Here is a 17,989-nt window from a genome sequence, read left to right as displayed (position 1 = left end):
GGGTGAATCCAACCACGGGCCTCATAACATCTACAAAATGAATCTCGATGTGACTGTATCACATTAACTCCTATTGACTGATCATTTCATCAAGTTTTCCTAAGATACTTCTCTTTCGGGGGAATCAATCCTCACACTGACCGATGACTAATGTCTCCTCCCCTCTGCGCCCTCGATCGCCTCTCACCCCTCTCACCCCCCCTCAGGTGTGACTTCTGAGACGGATCACATTACACTGAACTGTGCGCGAAATTCAATCACACTTGCTTTGCTGTAGCAATAAAAAAAAATCCTCTCAAGGGAGATGAAAAACAACAGCTTGAAAAAAAACGTTATAAAATGGCTCCTGTTAAATACTGCCCCAACTGCAGCTTTTTTTTTTTTTTCTCTTTGACTCACTGTTGTGTCAAACCACAACATATCCACTGACTCAGCAGCAGAAAACTTCCTCTAAATCCAGCAAAAGGAGCTAGTGGTTAGTGACACAGCAGGAAGTGGCTCGGACTTTGGCTTCCTGTCGAAAAGCTGGAGAGGATATGGAGGACATTCTGCATGTGTGTAATCTGGACGGCTCGCTATGACTTAGTACTAAATCACTGTACATGACTAATGCCACATGGCAAGTGCAACCACGTTTTACTGAGCTGGAAAGCCGAAGGCAAACGTGAAGGGTATCAAACCATCGAGAGGAGTATTACAGATTAAAAAAAAAAACAAACAAATAATGGAACCTATGGTGTGGACAACAGGGTTTTGTAAAAATAAAACTACAAGGATTATAGCTTATTTCTATCTTTTGTTACACTTTGGCTAAACAAAACAATTCCCAATCATTTAAAAATGTTATTTGGCCAGTGAAAAAAATCCCATCACTCCCTTAAGATGTAAAGAGTCTGCTGTGGGAATACCTCGGATCCACGCCGTACTCCAGGGCTAAGTAATTAATTTATCACATAACCATCTGAGATTCAATTATTGAAATGATAATCATGTTCATTAATCACCCTGTGACAAATCATTTACTTCTTCCCAACATCTCTGGCTCCCTACCTGGGAGAATCACTGTTAACAAGAGATTCTGATATAAACAAACCTCATAGCAGAGTGTTGGGTACAAAAAGCTTCTATTAAGTCTTGAATCCCTTATAAACAAATGCGCTGATCAGTCGACCAATATATATATATCAATAAGAGAGCAAGTCCCACGGCAGTATTTCAGAGTTTAACTTGTAGACGACCTTTTGATTTTTATTTGTCTCCCCGAATGTTAAGATAAATAGCAATTTGCATAATTGGCTTTGGATCTGAACTGACCTCTGCTGATAAAAACCCTCATTAACACGGACTGATTAAGAGAAAACTGAAGGTCGACTAAAGGCCAGAGAAGTTCCCCTCTAACCTCTTTTTCCGTCTCTTTCATTTATCCTTCCTCGTGATTCGATTCCATCAATCTCGCCCTACACCCTCCATTCACCCCCTTAGGTACTTGTATTCTTATCTCTTTCTGTCCCTCATCCATCACAGGTCGCTCCTCTTCTCCACCTTTTCTTCTTATCCTCTTTTGTCCTCGTTCCGAATCGCTGTGCGTATTTCTGTCTGGGCGCTACTCACCCCGTTCAGGCTGCCCAGATCCTTGACCTTGTGTTCATCACTCCCAGCTTCATAGTTGATGACTGCATGCTGTTTATCCACGCTGCGGGACTTCAAACAAAAATATACACGTTACTCAAGGAGAAATAGCAACCTAGCGGTCACTAACAAGGACTTAATGTGCAACTGAAGTCCGGGGTCGGGTTCAGGACAGAAGTTGTGATCCAATGAAGACAGACATTTTGCAAACAGGGACGAGGGCAACTGCGGCAGATAAAAAATATACACTCAATTCAATAAAATATCAAACATGAATCCTATTCCACATTTGGGTTTTTGGTATGCAGAAAATATTAAAGATGCTGCTTCAATTTGGAGAGACATGAGTCAAAGAAAATCCTAAATGAGAGTCTTATCAATATTTCATCAATGGGTTCTTCTCACCGGCAGCCTCACACTACAGGGTAGGAATATATCTGATGAAATCACCATCATTATCATGCTTACAGAAATCCCAGAGGACGTGAAATGGAATCAAATGACAACAGAAGATGTCAATAACATCTCGCAGCTCTTCTGTTAACGCGCTTCAGTGAACGACCTTTTTAGGGGCAAAGAGCACGCTGGGGACACAGCTGTGGTTGCAGCACAACCTCAAAGTTCACTTTCTAATTGATGCTGAGATGTGAGATCTTTCCACCGGGGCGATGATGCAACTGAGAGACGCATCAGCTAAATGACTGGCTGGTTGCCTGTCACACACAGGGACGTTCATTACCAGGAAATGATAATGCGCGAAACGATAATACACACAGTTGTGCTTTCAGGACGGCGTGTATTTCATATACTGAAATAAAACTTCTGAAGTGTATATCCCCAAAAGATACCACTTGTCTTTCCCCCCAGAAATCCTTCAAACTTCTCTGATAAGGGAAAATGTGAAAAATGTTCTTCATGGAATGTCAGACTTGGATGGAGGCGTACAGCGAGAAATATGTCGGCCATGTAATGAAACGTATCTGTACATTGTCTCACTGTAGGGTTCAAATGCCTGTTAGAAGGCATTTGGATACAGCGCATTGTGTGGTAGAAGTTTTTGTACAGTTGAGATAAAAGTATTGAATATAATGTAATAAAGTCGATTTACGTTTTCACAAAACACAAGGTCCAGTTCACAAAACGGTAAATCCATCATCTGCTGTGTATAACTAAACCACTTTGAAACACAGTGCAGACTTCAGGGTCACACACAACTTTTGTGTGAAATGAGATTCAACTAACCTGATTGAGATCAAAAAAGACCTTCAGTGCTGATGTTATGGAGCTGATTATCAAAGCTATATGTTTTGGACCCAAAAAACCTTGAAAGGAGGCAGAAAAGAAAAGAAAAATTCTGGAATGCACATAAGAGCTGAAATAAAATGTCAAGATAACGGAGTAAAGCCTTGGGAAGTTAGGGGGAGTCTCGGGAGCCAGTCTTCTTACAGATTACCTTAGTGAGATTAAGCTTGATCAAACAGGATAGAAACAAACTGAGCTGCCAGTTGGACTTCACACCGTGGGATAAGGCGGTTTCCAACTGTTAAGTACGATACATCGCCGGGGAAATGAACGGGTGTTGTGGAAACTGAGGGATATTTAACGTGCGACACAGAAAGGAGGAATAGTGCTAAATAAATTACTAATGACTCATTAGGAAATCAAGAAAAATGAAGATACATTGAAGATACACTAAGCTACTAAACAGACTATGTGAATCTGGAAGACAGAAAAAAAACACTTTTTGCTTTTAGTGAGGAAAAAGTTCAGGGCCCAATTTAATATCAGACTGCGGAAAAAAAAAATTGGATACAATAAGGATTTACAAAAAATCCAAACCCAGTTTGGCTCTGATTAATATCTCTTGCAAAGTTGCTTACATTGTGACACGATGCTTATTTGCTTGTTTTATTTGATGCATGATACACTACTTCACATTTAGTCATGTGATGAGCACAGGGTTGGTAGACCAAGAGACATATTCTTGATTCAGTAAATGACCCTCATTATTCCTTTTTTCTTGCGAAAGAGCGGGAATGTGAGATGACTCAATTTGGATGGGAAACTATACAAACACAGGAGTCGCATGGTTGCCTGAGATGAACGGCTGCAGTCTTTCCAGTTGGATGAATCCAAAAACTCAACCTGATCGTAAAACACTTTCAAATGACGTGCGAAAATGTACCTCGGTGTTGAGATACACTGATAACCTACATAGTTCTCCTGCATGCGTTGATAAAGTAATGTAAGGTCCAGCTCAAGGCAAGTTATTTTTCACAGTTCTATATGTTCAGTGGCAGCCCTCTGTCAAGAAACACGACTAATATTATCCAAACATACAACACTGCCGAGCTTTTCATTGCAGGAGGTTTGTGTTCAGAGAGAGATCCTGGCTGCTTGAACATTAAATAAAGCCAATTTTTGCGAGTCAAAAATGATAACAGCACTGAGTACTTTCATAAACTTTAACATCCACCAGTCTAAACCTCAACTATTTCTGAATCGTGAAATGAGTTCCTTATGCTTTTTAGAATTACTGTATTATGCTCAACTCTTCAACCCACAAATCCAATAAATCTTATCTTTGAAGTTCAGGACTTCATACTGCAAGGAGAAATACCACCAATAGGATTCAACAGTATCTCAAAAGGTAGGGTTATAGTTTAGCTAAGAATAATAATGCTTTTACAAAAGAAGCAGAAATAAAAGGTTCTGGGATCTTAAATAAGTTTACTGGGTCCTGTAGAGAAAGCAGGAACCTCAATGGGAACTTAGATTTTGAGTTACTCTCCATGGTGAATAGCCCTTCTAATGAATGCAAATTCACAACTCGGAGCAACATGTTTGGCTACATTTCCTAAAGTACTGTCTTAAAGTCATAAAAGACCCTTTGACAAAAGCACGGGTCCATTCCTGAACTTTAGCAGGTTCTTTTCTGACTTGCAATACAGTGCTGATCGTATTTGGGGACCATACATCCTCAGCCTTTTTTTTTTTGCATTATCCTGCTTAGAGATGCACCCAAAGAAAAAGACACCCAAAGAAACAAATCAATCACGCACCCTTGTTTGGAGAGCTAAATATAATGTAAACAGTCATTTCATAAGATAAAGAGGCCAATCTGAGTGTCCACCATCGCAGTCAGAGAAGTAATATTAATGAGGGAACTTCATGCCTTTCAGGATGTCGGACAATGTTTGGTGCACGAAAACACGTTTCTTAAAAGGTGTAGTGTCCAAGCAGAGTACTGCAGCCTTGGATGCTCCCTCTATTCACCACCAGTGACCTGGTGAGATAAGATCTAAGTCAAGAGGTATCTGCCCCACTTTCTATTTATAGTGCGGTGACCAGCGCTCCACATGAGTTTCCACACGGTGTCTATCTGTTCGTATATTCGCAGCTGTGCGAACACCATCCCAGGATGCAAAGTGACAAACAACAAGCGGACATATAAACATGTTCTGCCTCTGCAAGAGAAACAAGCATGAGCATAGACACTTCTTTGTATAGCATTCAAACTCCGCTTGTGAGAAACTGCTGTAAGGTCAGCATCTTATCATGGTAGTAGAATGACAGCCACATGTATCAGTTTGTTTTGTGAACAGTTACCGGGCAATCATGATCTGCATTTAAATGTTGCCATATTTTCTGGGACATTATCAGTACCTGGCGGTAAAAATAAATGTGATTCTTCCTCAGAAGTCCTTAGACATTTAGTCGTGAGAGGTGTCCCTACCTGCAGCATGAGCTCGCAATCATCTCTGCCAACAAAGATCATTTCCCGCGGCAGCCGGTGGCGTGTGCCCCCGCTGCTCACCAGGAACCACGAGGTGACGCTCATCTCTGCACCCTGCTGCGGCTTCGGCTGCACACCTGGTGGGATGGCAAGCGGGAAAACATTTGCATAACACAACGGTAAATCCCATGCGACCACTCAAATGTTAGAACTGTATAAAGTTGTGATAGGCCCTAATTTTTCCCCATTGTGACATTAATCTCCAAAAATATTGATTTTGAGATTTCTTTCATCTAAGCATTTTTTTTCTCCTGCAATGAAATGTATTCAGTACATCAGAAAGTGTATGAGTTAACAACCATTAAGAGAAATTACTTCACAAAAGTTACCAAATTATATTCATAATATTCATATATATATATATATATATATATATATATATATATATATATATATATATATATGCGCGTCTGTGTGTGTAATCGAGAAATCATTGTGAATATCATCAAGAAATCATTTACATTTTGTTTGAATTGACCAAAGGTTACCTTGAATCAGCTCAAAATGACCTGAAATCAGAAATCATTTTGCTAGAAATGACTTAATAATAGTCTTATAGTTTTTTTTTTTCATCTAAAGGTAATAACTGACTGGCAAAAAAATGTAGTGTAAGAAATAGCAAAAAATAAATACTTGCACACTAAAATCAGGTGTTGAACAAGTGATAACATTTAAGTGAGTTTTGTAATGTGTCCAAGACAGAACTCAGACAGTGAGGTTAAGGTGGAAGGCCAATTTTATCACACTATCTGACAAATAACACCAGAGAGAAAATGGTTTGCTTGTGTGGGATCTATAACAAACCTCTGGTCCGGGTAGCTCACTGCTGATAGACTGCTCTCAGCCCGCCAGGTTTAGGCCATCCTGAGACAACAGAGGGAGAAGAAGCTTTTAATCTATGAAAATCAAAAAATAAAAAAGTGCTACAGCAATGAACATCTTTTAAGGCAGAAACTGATAGCACAACTTTGTCAATTTTGTTCATTTTGTATTTGCTGGCGAGGAAGATAGAAGTGGGTGGGCGGTCCGAAGACCGATCCAGCCAGTCAGATGCATCCTCCGTTTCTCTCTGCCTGCCCTGATCATTGCCAGATGTTAGAAAAGGAAGTGATGTAGGAATGTTGGCTCGGCGTTCCAGCAGAACATTTATTTTCTCTCCCTCCTCCCTTTACTCTGTTTCAGAGTAGCTCGAAATGAGGTCAACTTCTGACTTTCCAACAGCCCAGGACAGGAAAAAAAAAAAAAAAAAAAACTCAGGAAAAAATGACTAGCATGGTATCTTTATTGGCCGCTTTATTTGCTCGGCTAGGGCTGTGATTGAGATCCTCTGTTTCAATGCAGAAAGAGATGATTCGCTCAGTGGCTGGCTGAATGACAGGCGCAACTGATGTTTTTGAAAATCTACAAGCCAAAGGGACATTCCCACAATTCAATTTTTCTCGGTGTCACAAGATGACAATACATCGGACGGCGGCCTGTCAGGAGTGCTGAATCCTAGGCTTCCTGTATGAAGGGTAAACTGCGAGCAGTAACACCTCAATGTTTGAATTTATGCCCAGGTTTATACAGCTTTAATCCTTACAAATTTATCTTATCATTTATACTTCAAAGTTAAACACGGATTTCATAAGGAGGCTTTTCATGGTCATTTGCAGCAGCATTAAAATAACAGGAGCCCCATGTCGTGGGTAGGAAGTGCCAAGAAAAGCCCATCAGAGAGGGAATTAAAGATTATTGAGCTAAGCTCTTGCTCACTTGACCTCATAAGTACTTCGTATACCAACTCAATAATCCCTTGAGTAAAATTTTAATCAACTGCGCACCTTTGATGATTCCCTGTACAACATAGCAGGGAATGACTGTACCAAAGCAACAGCTGTCTCGGATGTAAACAGTATAGGATTTTCATGCCACCTCATCCTTGAGTGTGCGGCGGTTTAATACGATGTATCAACATACATATTTTTCAGTAGCAGACTGCAAGTCAACTAGTGCATGATGCTATCATAAAAGAAAATATTTGGGCTGTAGCTCTTGCTTGTACAACCAGAATTCATCATCGTTTTCTTATTAAAATCCATATGAAAGGCACAGGGTGGGGATATATTATTGTATTTACTCTATCTAATTCTTAATTGAAAGCCATCTTTGAATCCGCCTCCATAATTTACCCATCTAACCCGTGACTGAGTTCAGGGACTGTGCGCCTGTATATGAAAGAAGAATGGAAGATCTGATTCAATTAAATCCATCAAAGACTGACTGGCCAGATTCCAGCCCGGTCTGTCATGCTTACGCAGCAAGAGAAGCATCCTGGTAATCTCGTTTTCAAGCGTTTTCAGCAACTGTTGCAATATTGCACTCTCACCGATACGGTACACTAGTTTTGGGTGATAAAGAATAATGATATACACTGTATGAATGTGATATTCTATCTGGATTTTTTTTTTTAAATGTAACACATAATTTCAAGGTCTAAACTCAAACAAGGATCGCTGTCTGATAAAAATCTGGACTACTGTTATTGATGACAGCTTTTGTGTTATCATGGTCTCCTTTATCCAATTGCTTTCATAAAACTTTCAGCTTTAATCGCATCTTTGAGAACCTGCAGAGCTTCAAAATATTATCACAAAGTAGCCGCATTTCAAGAAATCAGCAAAACCTTAAACAAATAGCGACTGTCTAAATAACGTATTGCCTTAAAAACTCAGGGGAAAAAATTGCCAAGAAATTACCTAGAAACTCACAGTGAATTACCACAAAATAATAGAAAAATAAAATAAACACACTGGGTGCTAAATTTTACAAAAAAAAAATATTTCAAGAAAAATGCCACTGATTAAAATAACATATTCAGAAAAAGATGTCCCAGGGATCTAGCTGCCCTGGAATAGCTTCACTTTATCACACACCAAAATTATCGTCATTACGTTACCATCTCTGTCCGTGCATAATTACAGCATCAGAGCAATTGCTTTCTCAATAATAGCTTCACATTCACTGCAGAATGCAAGGTTAACAAGAATGCGGTCGAGGAGCCTGGATGGGATGCATTCCGGCCTGTGTGGTATCATTAAAAATCCCTCTCACTATCACACATAAAAGTCCTGCACAGCTGGAGGAATGCAGTGGTGGGTCGCTCTGCTGAAGCAGAACCAGCTGAGGAGGAAAGACTGTGTCTTACACGTGCTCATTAAGGTCCCAGCAGACAGGGTGGCAAGATATACGGGATTGATTTTTTGCTTGCTTAGCTTTTCAGACAAATTTTGAAATATCCGCATTTTGAATTTTGAAGAGTTGAGTGGTGTTGAGGCACAGCAAGGACATGAAGAACTCAAAGTCTATGTTTTGGGGCAAAAAACAAATAGTTAATACGTTCATGGCTCTGTCTAATGCCCATGAATCTCTTGAAGTAGCAATCTTGCTTGGGCTAATAAGAAACAGTGGTGGGTCTTTTGGCAGGAATTCCCCAGCCCCCGAACACTTGTGTTAACTCTCACAAACACACACAGAGTGGAGTGAAAGGGCATGATTATTCCACGATGACTGAATTCTTTGTATGAAGGAGAGGGAGACACAGGAAGTATGAACAGTGCTTCAACCAGTAGACTGAGCTTGCTCATCTATTTATCCAGATAAAACACATTTAAAGGATTTGACTCAGTAATAGATAACCATGTGTTCCTTACAGCAAATTTGCTAATTTACATAGGAATGTTCAGAATTTAAACACTACCCTACTGATTGAATCGATGTGTTTCTGCTACTCGGAGAAGTCTTCTATCATTTCAGCATTTGAATATCATCTCTTTCATTTGACCGAACCAATCACATGCGCCGAGGGGGGAGAACAGGAAATGACATCAGGAGGCAGGAGTTTATTTGGTGTCATCGGCTAATATGCCTGAACACATGGCCGCTGCTCTCCACGTAGCATCGGATGGGAGTGTGTATTCCCTAGATGATGCAACATCTGGGTAACCATCAGCCCTACTCATCTGCTCTTTCACTTCAACTTTCCACACTGTCACGCCACCATGATGAGCCTTGTAGCTGCCTCACACCACATCACACACCCTGGTAAACCTCTGAGCCAACCAAAGTGTGAAACACATAACTATGGCAAAAGAGACCGGCAGGCACAGTGAAGCTAATACTCTCATTCCAACAAGATTTCAAAATAAGAGCAAAGCTTTTTACCTTCTAAGGGTGTAGTTGTCTACCAACACTGTAATAATGAAGCTCAATCTCACTGCAACTGTATCGGAAATGAGCAGGCGTCGCAGCCGATGCTTCTAAAAAAAAAAAAAACAAAAAGCACATTTTGGCTAGGTGAGGCTATGCAATGCATTTATGGGGGGGTCCAGTAATTGACGAACGGACGGCACTAAAATATGGCTGATTTGGGGACCTGACTGACATATCTCAGTTGTGAATGAATTGAAAAGCATAAAGGCATCCTTAGTGTGAACTTCTCAGTGTACAGTATGTCCTAGGAGAAATTCCCTTGGCTCACAATTAATTTCCAGCAGCAAAAAAAACGATTGTGACAATATAAATAGTCCTGTCGTTGTCAGAGCTTTAATGAGCCCTGTGTAAGTGAATTCTTTGGAACCAAGGGTCTCACATGACGTGAAAATCAATTTTATATGGTTTTTCCAGTTTTTCAATACCAATTTGTGCCGAGCCAATTTCCAGATACTGTGTAATGTGCTTTCTTGCAGTGATTGATTGCCCTGACATGAGATGACGATACCAGGAATACCTAGCAATCCTGAGGTTGAACTTATTTATTCAAACACACACAGAGGGATATGATGGCAGTGGATGCTGTGACTGACTAGAAAGAGATTCATACTCTGAAATGGCGTGTAACCGGATCTTGTAGACCTGGCTGGCAGGAATGGTTTTTGTACAAAATCCAAACATTTGGAGAAGTGATACAGGCTGGGCTAAATTTACTAAATTCTCAGTTTTAACATCGTACCCTTATTCTGGCCTCAGGGGAGGTCAGCATGCGATAGACTTTACTTTTGGAAGTAAAACACCAAAGTGAAAGAAAAGACGGAGTAGTAATACTTGCTGTAAAGCCTACACCCTCTGGTCAGTCTGGTGTAAACACTACAAAGAAAACAAAAAAAAAAAAGGGGGAGTATGCGAAAACATACAACACCTTCAAGGCATAAGCAAAACCAATTTCAGGAAGTAAGTTGAAGGACAGAGAAGAAGCCTCTTGTGATGTGAGTTTGCTGAGGAATCACACCGAAGACAATATTTGGTAGACAATGGAGACCAAAACACCCTCAGGAGCAGTGAAATGCTCTGGGAGCTGGAAAACCTCCAGACCCCGAGGGATGTAAAGAACAGATGAGGGAACACTTTCAAGACAAGGCAACCGAGCAATCCCTGGATGGAGAGATGCATGGACAAATGGACAGAGGCTATTCCAGTCCCTGGAGGCTGAGTGTGATGAAGATATACAGACATTAAAATATGCAGTACACAAGAGGCTCCAGAACAATCTATTGTTTCTCTATCAACTCCCCACAATAGACAAAGGTGGTAGTTCTCCAGTAACACACACTGAGTTACTTCAAACATCCTAAGAGCCTTGTCAATTTGGTTTTATGACCACTAAGGGTGTAAGGACACATTGATCTGAACTGATATTTGATCAATAATTAACTGTAGACCACACAAATGTGAAACGGCAATTCATACTGAGAAGCTTGTTGTTATTTTGGAATCCTTGTTGCAGTTGTATATCACTATAAGAACAATACAACAAAAATACAATTTCAGTCTAAACCTTTTATTTCCACCGCTCTGTTTCTACAACTCTGTTTCTAACTTTCAAAACATCAATAATGCAATATATTGTTCCTCTTGCAGAACAATATCAAATCCCCGCACTCCACCTTCCATACTGTAAACACATTTCCCAGACACTAAAGTGACTCCCCTCGCTGACAAAATGTTTAGTGTTTGGTGTTTGTCAGTGTATGTGTATGTGTGTGTGTGTGTGTGTGTGTGTGTGTGTGTGTGTGTGTGTGTGTGTGTGTGTGTGTGTGTGTGTGTGTGTGTTTGTGTGTGCGTGTTGCATTAGAGGTACTATGATAACATCTTGCATTTTGGTGCGCACAGTTTCGTCTCGGCTCTGCATTCACTGACATTGATGCAATAATACTCAAAAAATACATACTAGCATAGGCAGTAGGATCCATAATAATAAATCTGTCATTATAGCACTTGCTATCGGAAGGGGCAATTTAACACGTGCACAAATCCAATGCGTCTAGATACTGAGTTAGACTAATAAAAGATACCGACGCAGATCTTTTCATTTGTATGAGCTCACGAGATCATCACAAAGCGTTTTCCCTGCTTGTTAAGACCCTTGTATTGTTGTCAAGTACTTAATTTCAAATTATCTTCCCCAGTACAGTGCTCAGCCAATATTCTGAAGAGATTTGAGCAAGACTAATAAGAGACTTCAGGAGCCAGCTGAGGCTGCTGCCGCTAAGGAAAACATAAGGTTGCTTTAAAGTAAACACAAGATTACCACTAGAATCCGTGCAAAGACCATCTGCAGTGACGCTGCTGTCACACTTGCATGCAACTTATGCTGGGGGTGTGTGGATAATTAAGAGTGCGTGTCAAAGTTTTAACATTGTGCTCTGGCAAAATAACAGGGCCTGTCAGCTGAAGATGTTTAGAGGTGAAACAATGGTATATATCAGAAATAGAGAAGAGCTTTTAAGCCGCTGCTTAATGATTATCGCTGCATGAGTGCATTACAGGGGGCATATGGAAAAAGTTGACCCATTTTGCCTTTTACTCATAAGAGTAAAAAAAAAACAAAAAAAAAACAAACTAACTTTAGCAGTATGATGGGGTGCAGCCTAGAGGTATGTTATTGATTTGAAATGTATTGAAGATTACTGATCAGCTCAGTTATCCTGCCATTCAGTGACTATGACTGGGTAATTAAATAGGAGAAAAGAAGACACTGAGCTCTTTTCTTAACTTTTCTACACTGAGCTCTTTTCTTAACTTTTCTTAAGTAGGTCATGCTTTTGCAGATCTAAATCCTGGAAAACTGAGATAAGTGTTCTAAATAGAATACTTGAATGTAAAAACATAAACGACTGAATCAATAGCAGCAATGACAACAATTCATGCCACTGAGTGATTCATTCTAAGTAACTTATTTACAAGGCCAGTAAAAGGCAAACATAAGGCTCTTGTGACAAGATCTAATAAATAATTATATACCCATCCCACCATGTCCAGACTACACAAACTGCTGTTCATGTATATAGAAAGTAGGGCTTTTTCATGTTAATTGGAATGCAAGTGCGACGCAGGCGAGAAAAACTGTCCTTTGCAGCAGAAAAGACCATATGGTGTGAAAGGCGGCCGCACGCGTCACGTGAGCGGTCACTGAAAGGAACAAACAAGCAAACACCTTCCGTTAGCCAGCATCCGTCAATCCCGTGTCACCGTTATTGTCGTATACGTCACCACTCCCTGGCTGCAAGACATAAACCGAGCACATGTTCAGTGACCTCTGTGTTCCACATGACCCACAGACCTACATATGGTAATAAAGTGTGTGCTTCACGGACATTCAGAAGCGCACAGCAATGTTGAACGAGACACACGCAAACCTGCCCCTGAGCGCTGTTTGTCTGAGAGGTCCAACAGCAGCAGAAGCAAAACAAAACAAGCTTACGCGGTAGTGAGGAATGAAGAGGGAAAAAAATGGATTATTAATAATCCAAGAGAATTAATGAGGCACATGCCCTAAAGCATACTCCTTTCCAGTGCATGTGATTAATTCTCTGAGGCGTGTGTGCTTTACATTTTGAACAGAATACTACCAGATATTTCCTGGAGGCACCTTTCTCAGTGGAATCCATGTGACCAGAAAAATTATGCACAAAACTGATATCAAATTTCAAATACGCACCAGGGTGGAACAAAGAAATCATCTCAGTATGATTAATGTTAAGTCTTTTTGTTTGTAAATTAATAGCCGTTTATTTTGCTCAGTGAAAACCTGCTTGTTATTTTCATCGGCAGGATGAGGATTTGCTGGCTTTCATTGCTGCAGAGCTTCTGAACTGTATAAATTGCAAATAGCTAAATTGATTCACAATTTAACAGGAAAAGTAAAAGTTCTCTAACCCCTGCTGATCAAATGATGCCGTCCTGAAATCTGACTATACACCAAGCTATAGATTTCACTGTTTGATATTTGCCGGGTGAACAGATGGCGACTGCAATCACGAGCAACAATAAACTGCTGAACTGTTTCCGAAAATACTAAATCCAAATTTCAGTCGGTTTAACAAACATTTCTAATTTGACTTGTTTTCACAAATCAGTTGCACAATATGTGTGTCTACATACATATATAAATACATACACACATAATTAAACCTCTTGTCAATTCAACAATATAAGGAAAATATCCAATGCATTTTAAATGGATCTCAGTCAGATCAGAGAATGGACGTGCAGAGACCAAAGCAAACACGGTGTCAGGGCCAGGTTTTCTCCGTGTCCTGGGTTGATGAGATAATGACTGTCCAGTGACCTAACTAACCCTGACAGATAAAATATGGCTCAACGCTGTGCACGAAAATAACTCCCTGGCGAATTATCTCGGAATTAAATCCACACTTGTGCTTTCTGTTGGAATAATCAAAAAAAGAAAAGAAAAAAACCCAGCATGAACATAACAGAACAATCAGGGGGAGCATGGCAGAGAGGAAGGGATGGAGATGGAAACAGCCTTAGCACAAGATCAATATCAGCCGGTTTGGAAAGACATACAAAACACCCAAAACTCAGAGGGGAGTGTGTTACACCCTAAAACAGATGTGACGTTTTATTTTTCATTAACTTTGGGGGAAAAAACAGACACACCCATGATGTTCCATAACATTGAAGCAGCTGATTGGGTATATCAACTATTCCTAGCATCTTTATTCTGCCCCTTCGGTACAGCGATTCACTTCCTCACCCTGATTCTTTGGAAGCTGAAGCTTTACCAAGAGAGCATATGAAGCCTTTTACATTTTCTACTTTGACAGATTACAAATTCACGGCCATTTTTAGCCAGCCGCACACTGCAGCGACAACACTTTTACAAACATCTCGGGTAGCCTGGGGAATACAAACCCACAGAATAGGTCGTTCACAGACTCGCATAATAGTCACTGAAGTAAAGTGAACTCACTTCCTAAACTTCCTACAACACACAATGCTCGCTGGCAGGCCGGACAAGAGTCCTCAGCCCAAACCAGGGACAGAAAACACCCTCTTATTAATGGAGGACACTTTTGAAATAGAATCTATAATATACACTCACTTAAAGATACACGATCTGAACCAGAGGCAGATAAAAAGATGTGATGATATATGAGAGAAAGGTTGCGGAAAAAGAAAAAAATTGGTGTTGGCGTGATTCCCGTCCTACTATTTTCCCCATAACTGCCCATGGACTGGAGTGAAGGCAGGCAGGGATAGTGCAGCAGTGCACTATCCTCACAGACACACAAACTGTCCTGTGACACTGACACACTTTTGAAACTGCAACCGCCCGCAGGAGCCGCCCAGTCCGGCTCGCTGGCCACATTTGCGAGAGGAACAGGAAGGAGAAAAGAAGGGGAGAAGACATGCCAGTGGGAGGAAAGGAAAGAGGGGAGAAAAGCTGGACTCGCCCCACGGTATTATCAGACCGTGGCTTGAGCCCAAGAAAATTTTGAATTCTTACAGCTGAGGGAGGAGGAGACAGACCCAGAGTCACTGGCGTAGCATTTTAGCTCCTCCGGCTTCAGTTGCAGTCCAGTATGTGTATATAAACCCAGAGCAGGAATGCAGCTAGTCACAGGACACAATTAAATGCTATTATGGTGAAAAGCCAAGGTTAACAGATACAAATCAGGGTGCAAACTGGTTCACTCATCTATTCAAACTGTTACCCAGCAGTGGCCAATTTCTTCACTACCTATGTTTTGCATTATTAGCATGGATGATTGAGCGACGTCTCACAAAACCATTAACACTTTACAGAGTAGACTTCGGGGCCCATTTAAGACAAATTATGTGCTTCCACCGTCCCAAAACTTTGACATCTTCTGTGATGATGACAGCAGAAATCAAACTCTTTAAGCACAAAGAGAGCGGATGCATGTAGGCCAGCTACATCTGCCTGACGAAAACAAAGCCTCCACACAAGAAGACGAGGGGGTGCAGGAAGGGGGCGTTGAGGGGAGTTGGGGGGTGATTCTACATCGGGAAGCATACTGAATCTTATTTAAATCTGAGAATATGAAAAGTCAGCGGGGAGGACGATGCACGGATACAAACAAAGCGCGCAGTGTGACCGACCTTCATTGATGTGCATCCTGTCTGGGTAGCCCCCGTTTAGCTAGAGAGGGATGCGATTAATGGGAGAGATGGGTGGTGGTGATGGTGGTGGCCCGGTTTGAGATAATGGGGTTAAACCGGGGGGTAAATGAGGTCGTTATTTTCAAAAGAAGGCACACATTTGTGACGCTTTCTATAAAAAAAAAAGGTGGAGCAGGGGAGCAGATGCTGTTCACCCCGGTGCTGACAATAGCCGGTGTCACCCAGCTAGCCAAAAGCCAGTGACTCCACGCTGCTTGGACGGAGAGCTACTGCTTTAACTGTGCCATTTCCCACCCCAAACAAAACAAAAAGTCAGGATTTGTTGAAACGCACGGGTGAAGTTGTGACACCAACCGCTCCCAATTTAGCCGTGTCATCTCGGTGGAATCGGTTTAAACGCCAGGGAAAAGCCCCGTCCGTCATCGGAGGAGAAGCTCCACCGCTGTCCATTTTATCTCTTGCCATCACCTTCACGCGCGTCTAACGGTCGGACTCGTCGTCGCGGTGTTTTCACGGGATAAAAGTGATAAATATTCTCCTTTTTCACTTACCCTCGTGTTTTTGCGTGTGTGTCCGTGAGAAGCCCTGCCCTGCCGCAGTTCAGTGTGGCTCCGAGCGGCGGCCTTCCCTCCCGCGGTTACTCTGGCGTACGCTACACCCCGCCGGCAGCGACGAGCTCGCACGTCCTGGAAAACATCAACACCGGGGTGTGTGGGGGGGGGAGGGGGTGTGACTTCCGGTATGGACTTTCAAATTAAAATGCACGATCGAGAGGATCTTATCTTAAGTGGACAGATTGTAAAAACAGAATGGAAAAGTGTTCCCCCAATTTTACGTTCTTTAAAAACAATTTTGAATTATATATTAAAAAAATCCTTAAAACTTATGGAAAAATCCAAAAACCAAATAATATACAGTTTGATGTCTTAGATTTCTTGTGAACCACCAAGTTAAATATATGTTATATTAACCTTGCAAGTTTTGTTCTTTAACGTATTTATTTATTTTTTATTTTAATTATTTTCTTTTACTTTCTTTTTTTGTCTAGCATTACACATTTCTCACAAACCTTTAGCACTGTTAACTTCTGATTACATACAGAACGAATATCCTTTTGTCCTTTGCTCCCTCATCCTTGGTTGTTTCATTGACATGTGATTCAACCTTGCCATGTTTATTTGTACATATGTATATTTGTTTATACTGTTTATGTTCAATGAAAAAAAAAAAGAAGTGGACAGATTGTGTATCTAAGCAACCATATAAACGAATAATCACATGATCGCAGAGTTGGTTCCACTTCCATAAACCATAAAGATGTAAAACTCAAGACAAAACACATTGCCAGTGCGTTCATCTTAAACCAAGAATACTTTTCCTTGTTGTTTTTTATTTTTTGCAAAAAAAAAGTCTTTGAAGAATCTGATTTTCAACCCCGAGTTTGTCACCACATATGGAGACAAACACATAAATAATTTGATCTATTTATTCCAGCTGAAATCATAGTCATCTCTGCATTTCTAGGATTTAAAAGTGGCCTCGAGGGTATGATGTTAATAAGGAATAAAGATGTTGTTTTGCACAGTTAATTATAGGTTTTATGATGCGGTTGTATTTTTTTTTCATGTTCAGGAACACATGTTAAAATAGCTTTGTCATTGTAACATCTATATCATTATCATAATGCAGGATGTTATTATTGTGTGGATTTCAACAGAGGCGTTTTAGAAGAATTGTACTTGATATTGTGATCATGCCAATTGAGAAAGTCTGAATTGGCTGAAGCAGCGGGGCCTCTCCTCTTGTTTGGGCGGTGCAAACAAATGACACCACAGATGGCAAGCGGACTGACATCACTATGTACGCAATAGCTTATATCATTTGTTTTCGTACCCCGTGTTTAAAATGAAAATAGTTATTTTAATTATGAGAGCGCCCGTTATTTCCGGTGCACACGTCTCTGTAAGCTCAGCTTGACGCGGCTGATCCTCCTCAGCAGCGCCTGCGTCTACAGTTCCAGCCATGGATGCTTCCAACGCGACCAGACGCCCATGTCTGCCTGAGCCGGGGTGGGCGGGTTTCCTGCTCGGATTTCAGGGTCTTTTGCAGATGCCGGATCAGCCGAGCTGCGCAGCCGGT

General features: G+C 41.0%; 1 protein-coding gene across 3 annotated transcripts in view; it reads right to left on the bottom strand.

Moving 5' to 3' along the window:
* The window catches only part of cep170aa (centrosomal protein 170Aa), a 40,771-nt gene extending 24,238 nt beyond the window's left edge, over window positions 1-16,533 (bottom strand). For 2 of the 3 annotated variants that reach the window (XM_086172646.1, XM_086172653.1), the window contains exons 1-4: window positions 16,402-16,533; window positions 6,230-6,289; window positions 5,366-5,502; window positions 1,612-1,701 (exon numbers count right to left, since the gene is read on the bottom strand). In XM_086172646.1, coding sequence (XP_086028772.1) covers window positions 1,612-1,701; window positions 5,366-5,470 — 195 coding nt within the window. In that variant the 5' untranslated portion in view covers window positions 5,471-5,502; window positions 6,230-6,289; window positions 16,402-16,533. Of the gene's footprint in view, window positions 1-1,611; window positions 1,702-5,365; window positions 5,503-6,229; window positions 6,290-16,401 lie in introns of those variants that run through there. The other variant, XM_086172662.1, reaches the window with a different exon arrangement.
* Between the last annotated feature and the right edge of the window lie 1,456 nt (window positions 16,534-17,989).

The sequence above is a fragment of the Fistularia commersonii genome, chromosome 2 (assembly GCF_037954325.1).
Source record: "Fistularia commersonii isolate RoL2024-O1a breed Wild chromosome 2, RoL_Fcom_v1.0, whole genome shotgun sequence".
Taxonomy (NCBI): Eukaryota; Metazoa; Chordata; class Actinopteri; order Syngnathiformes; family Fistulariidae; genus Fistularia; species Fistularia commersonii.
Note: the sequence above shows the minus strand (reverse complement) of the source record. Positions and strands in the feature narration are given on the sequence as shown.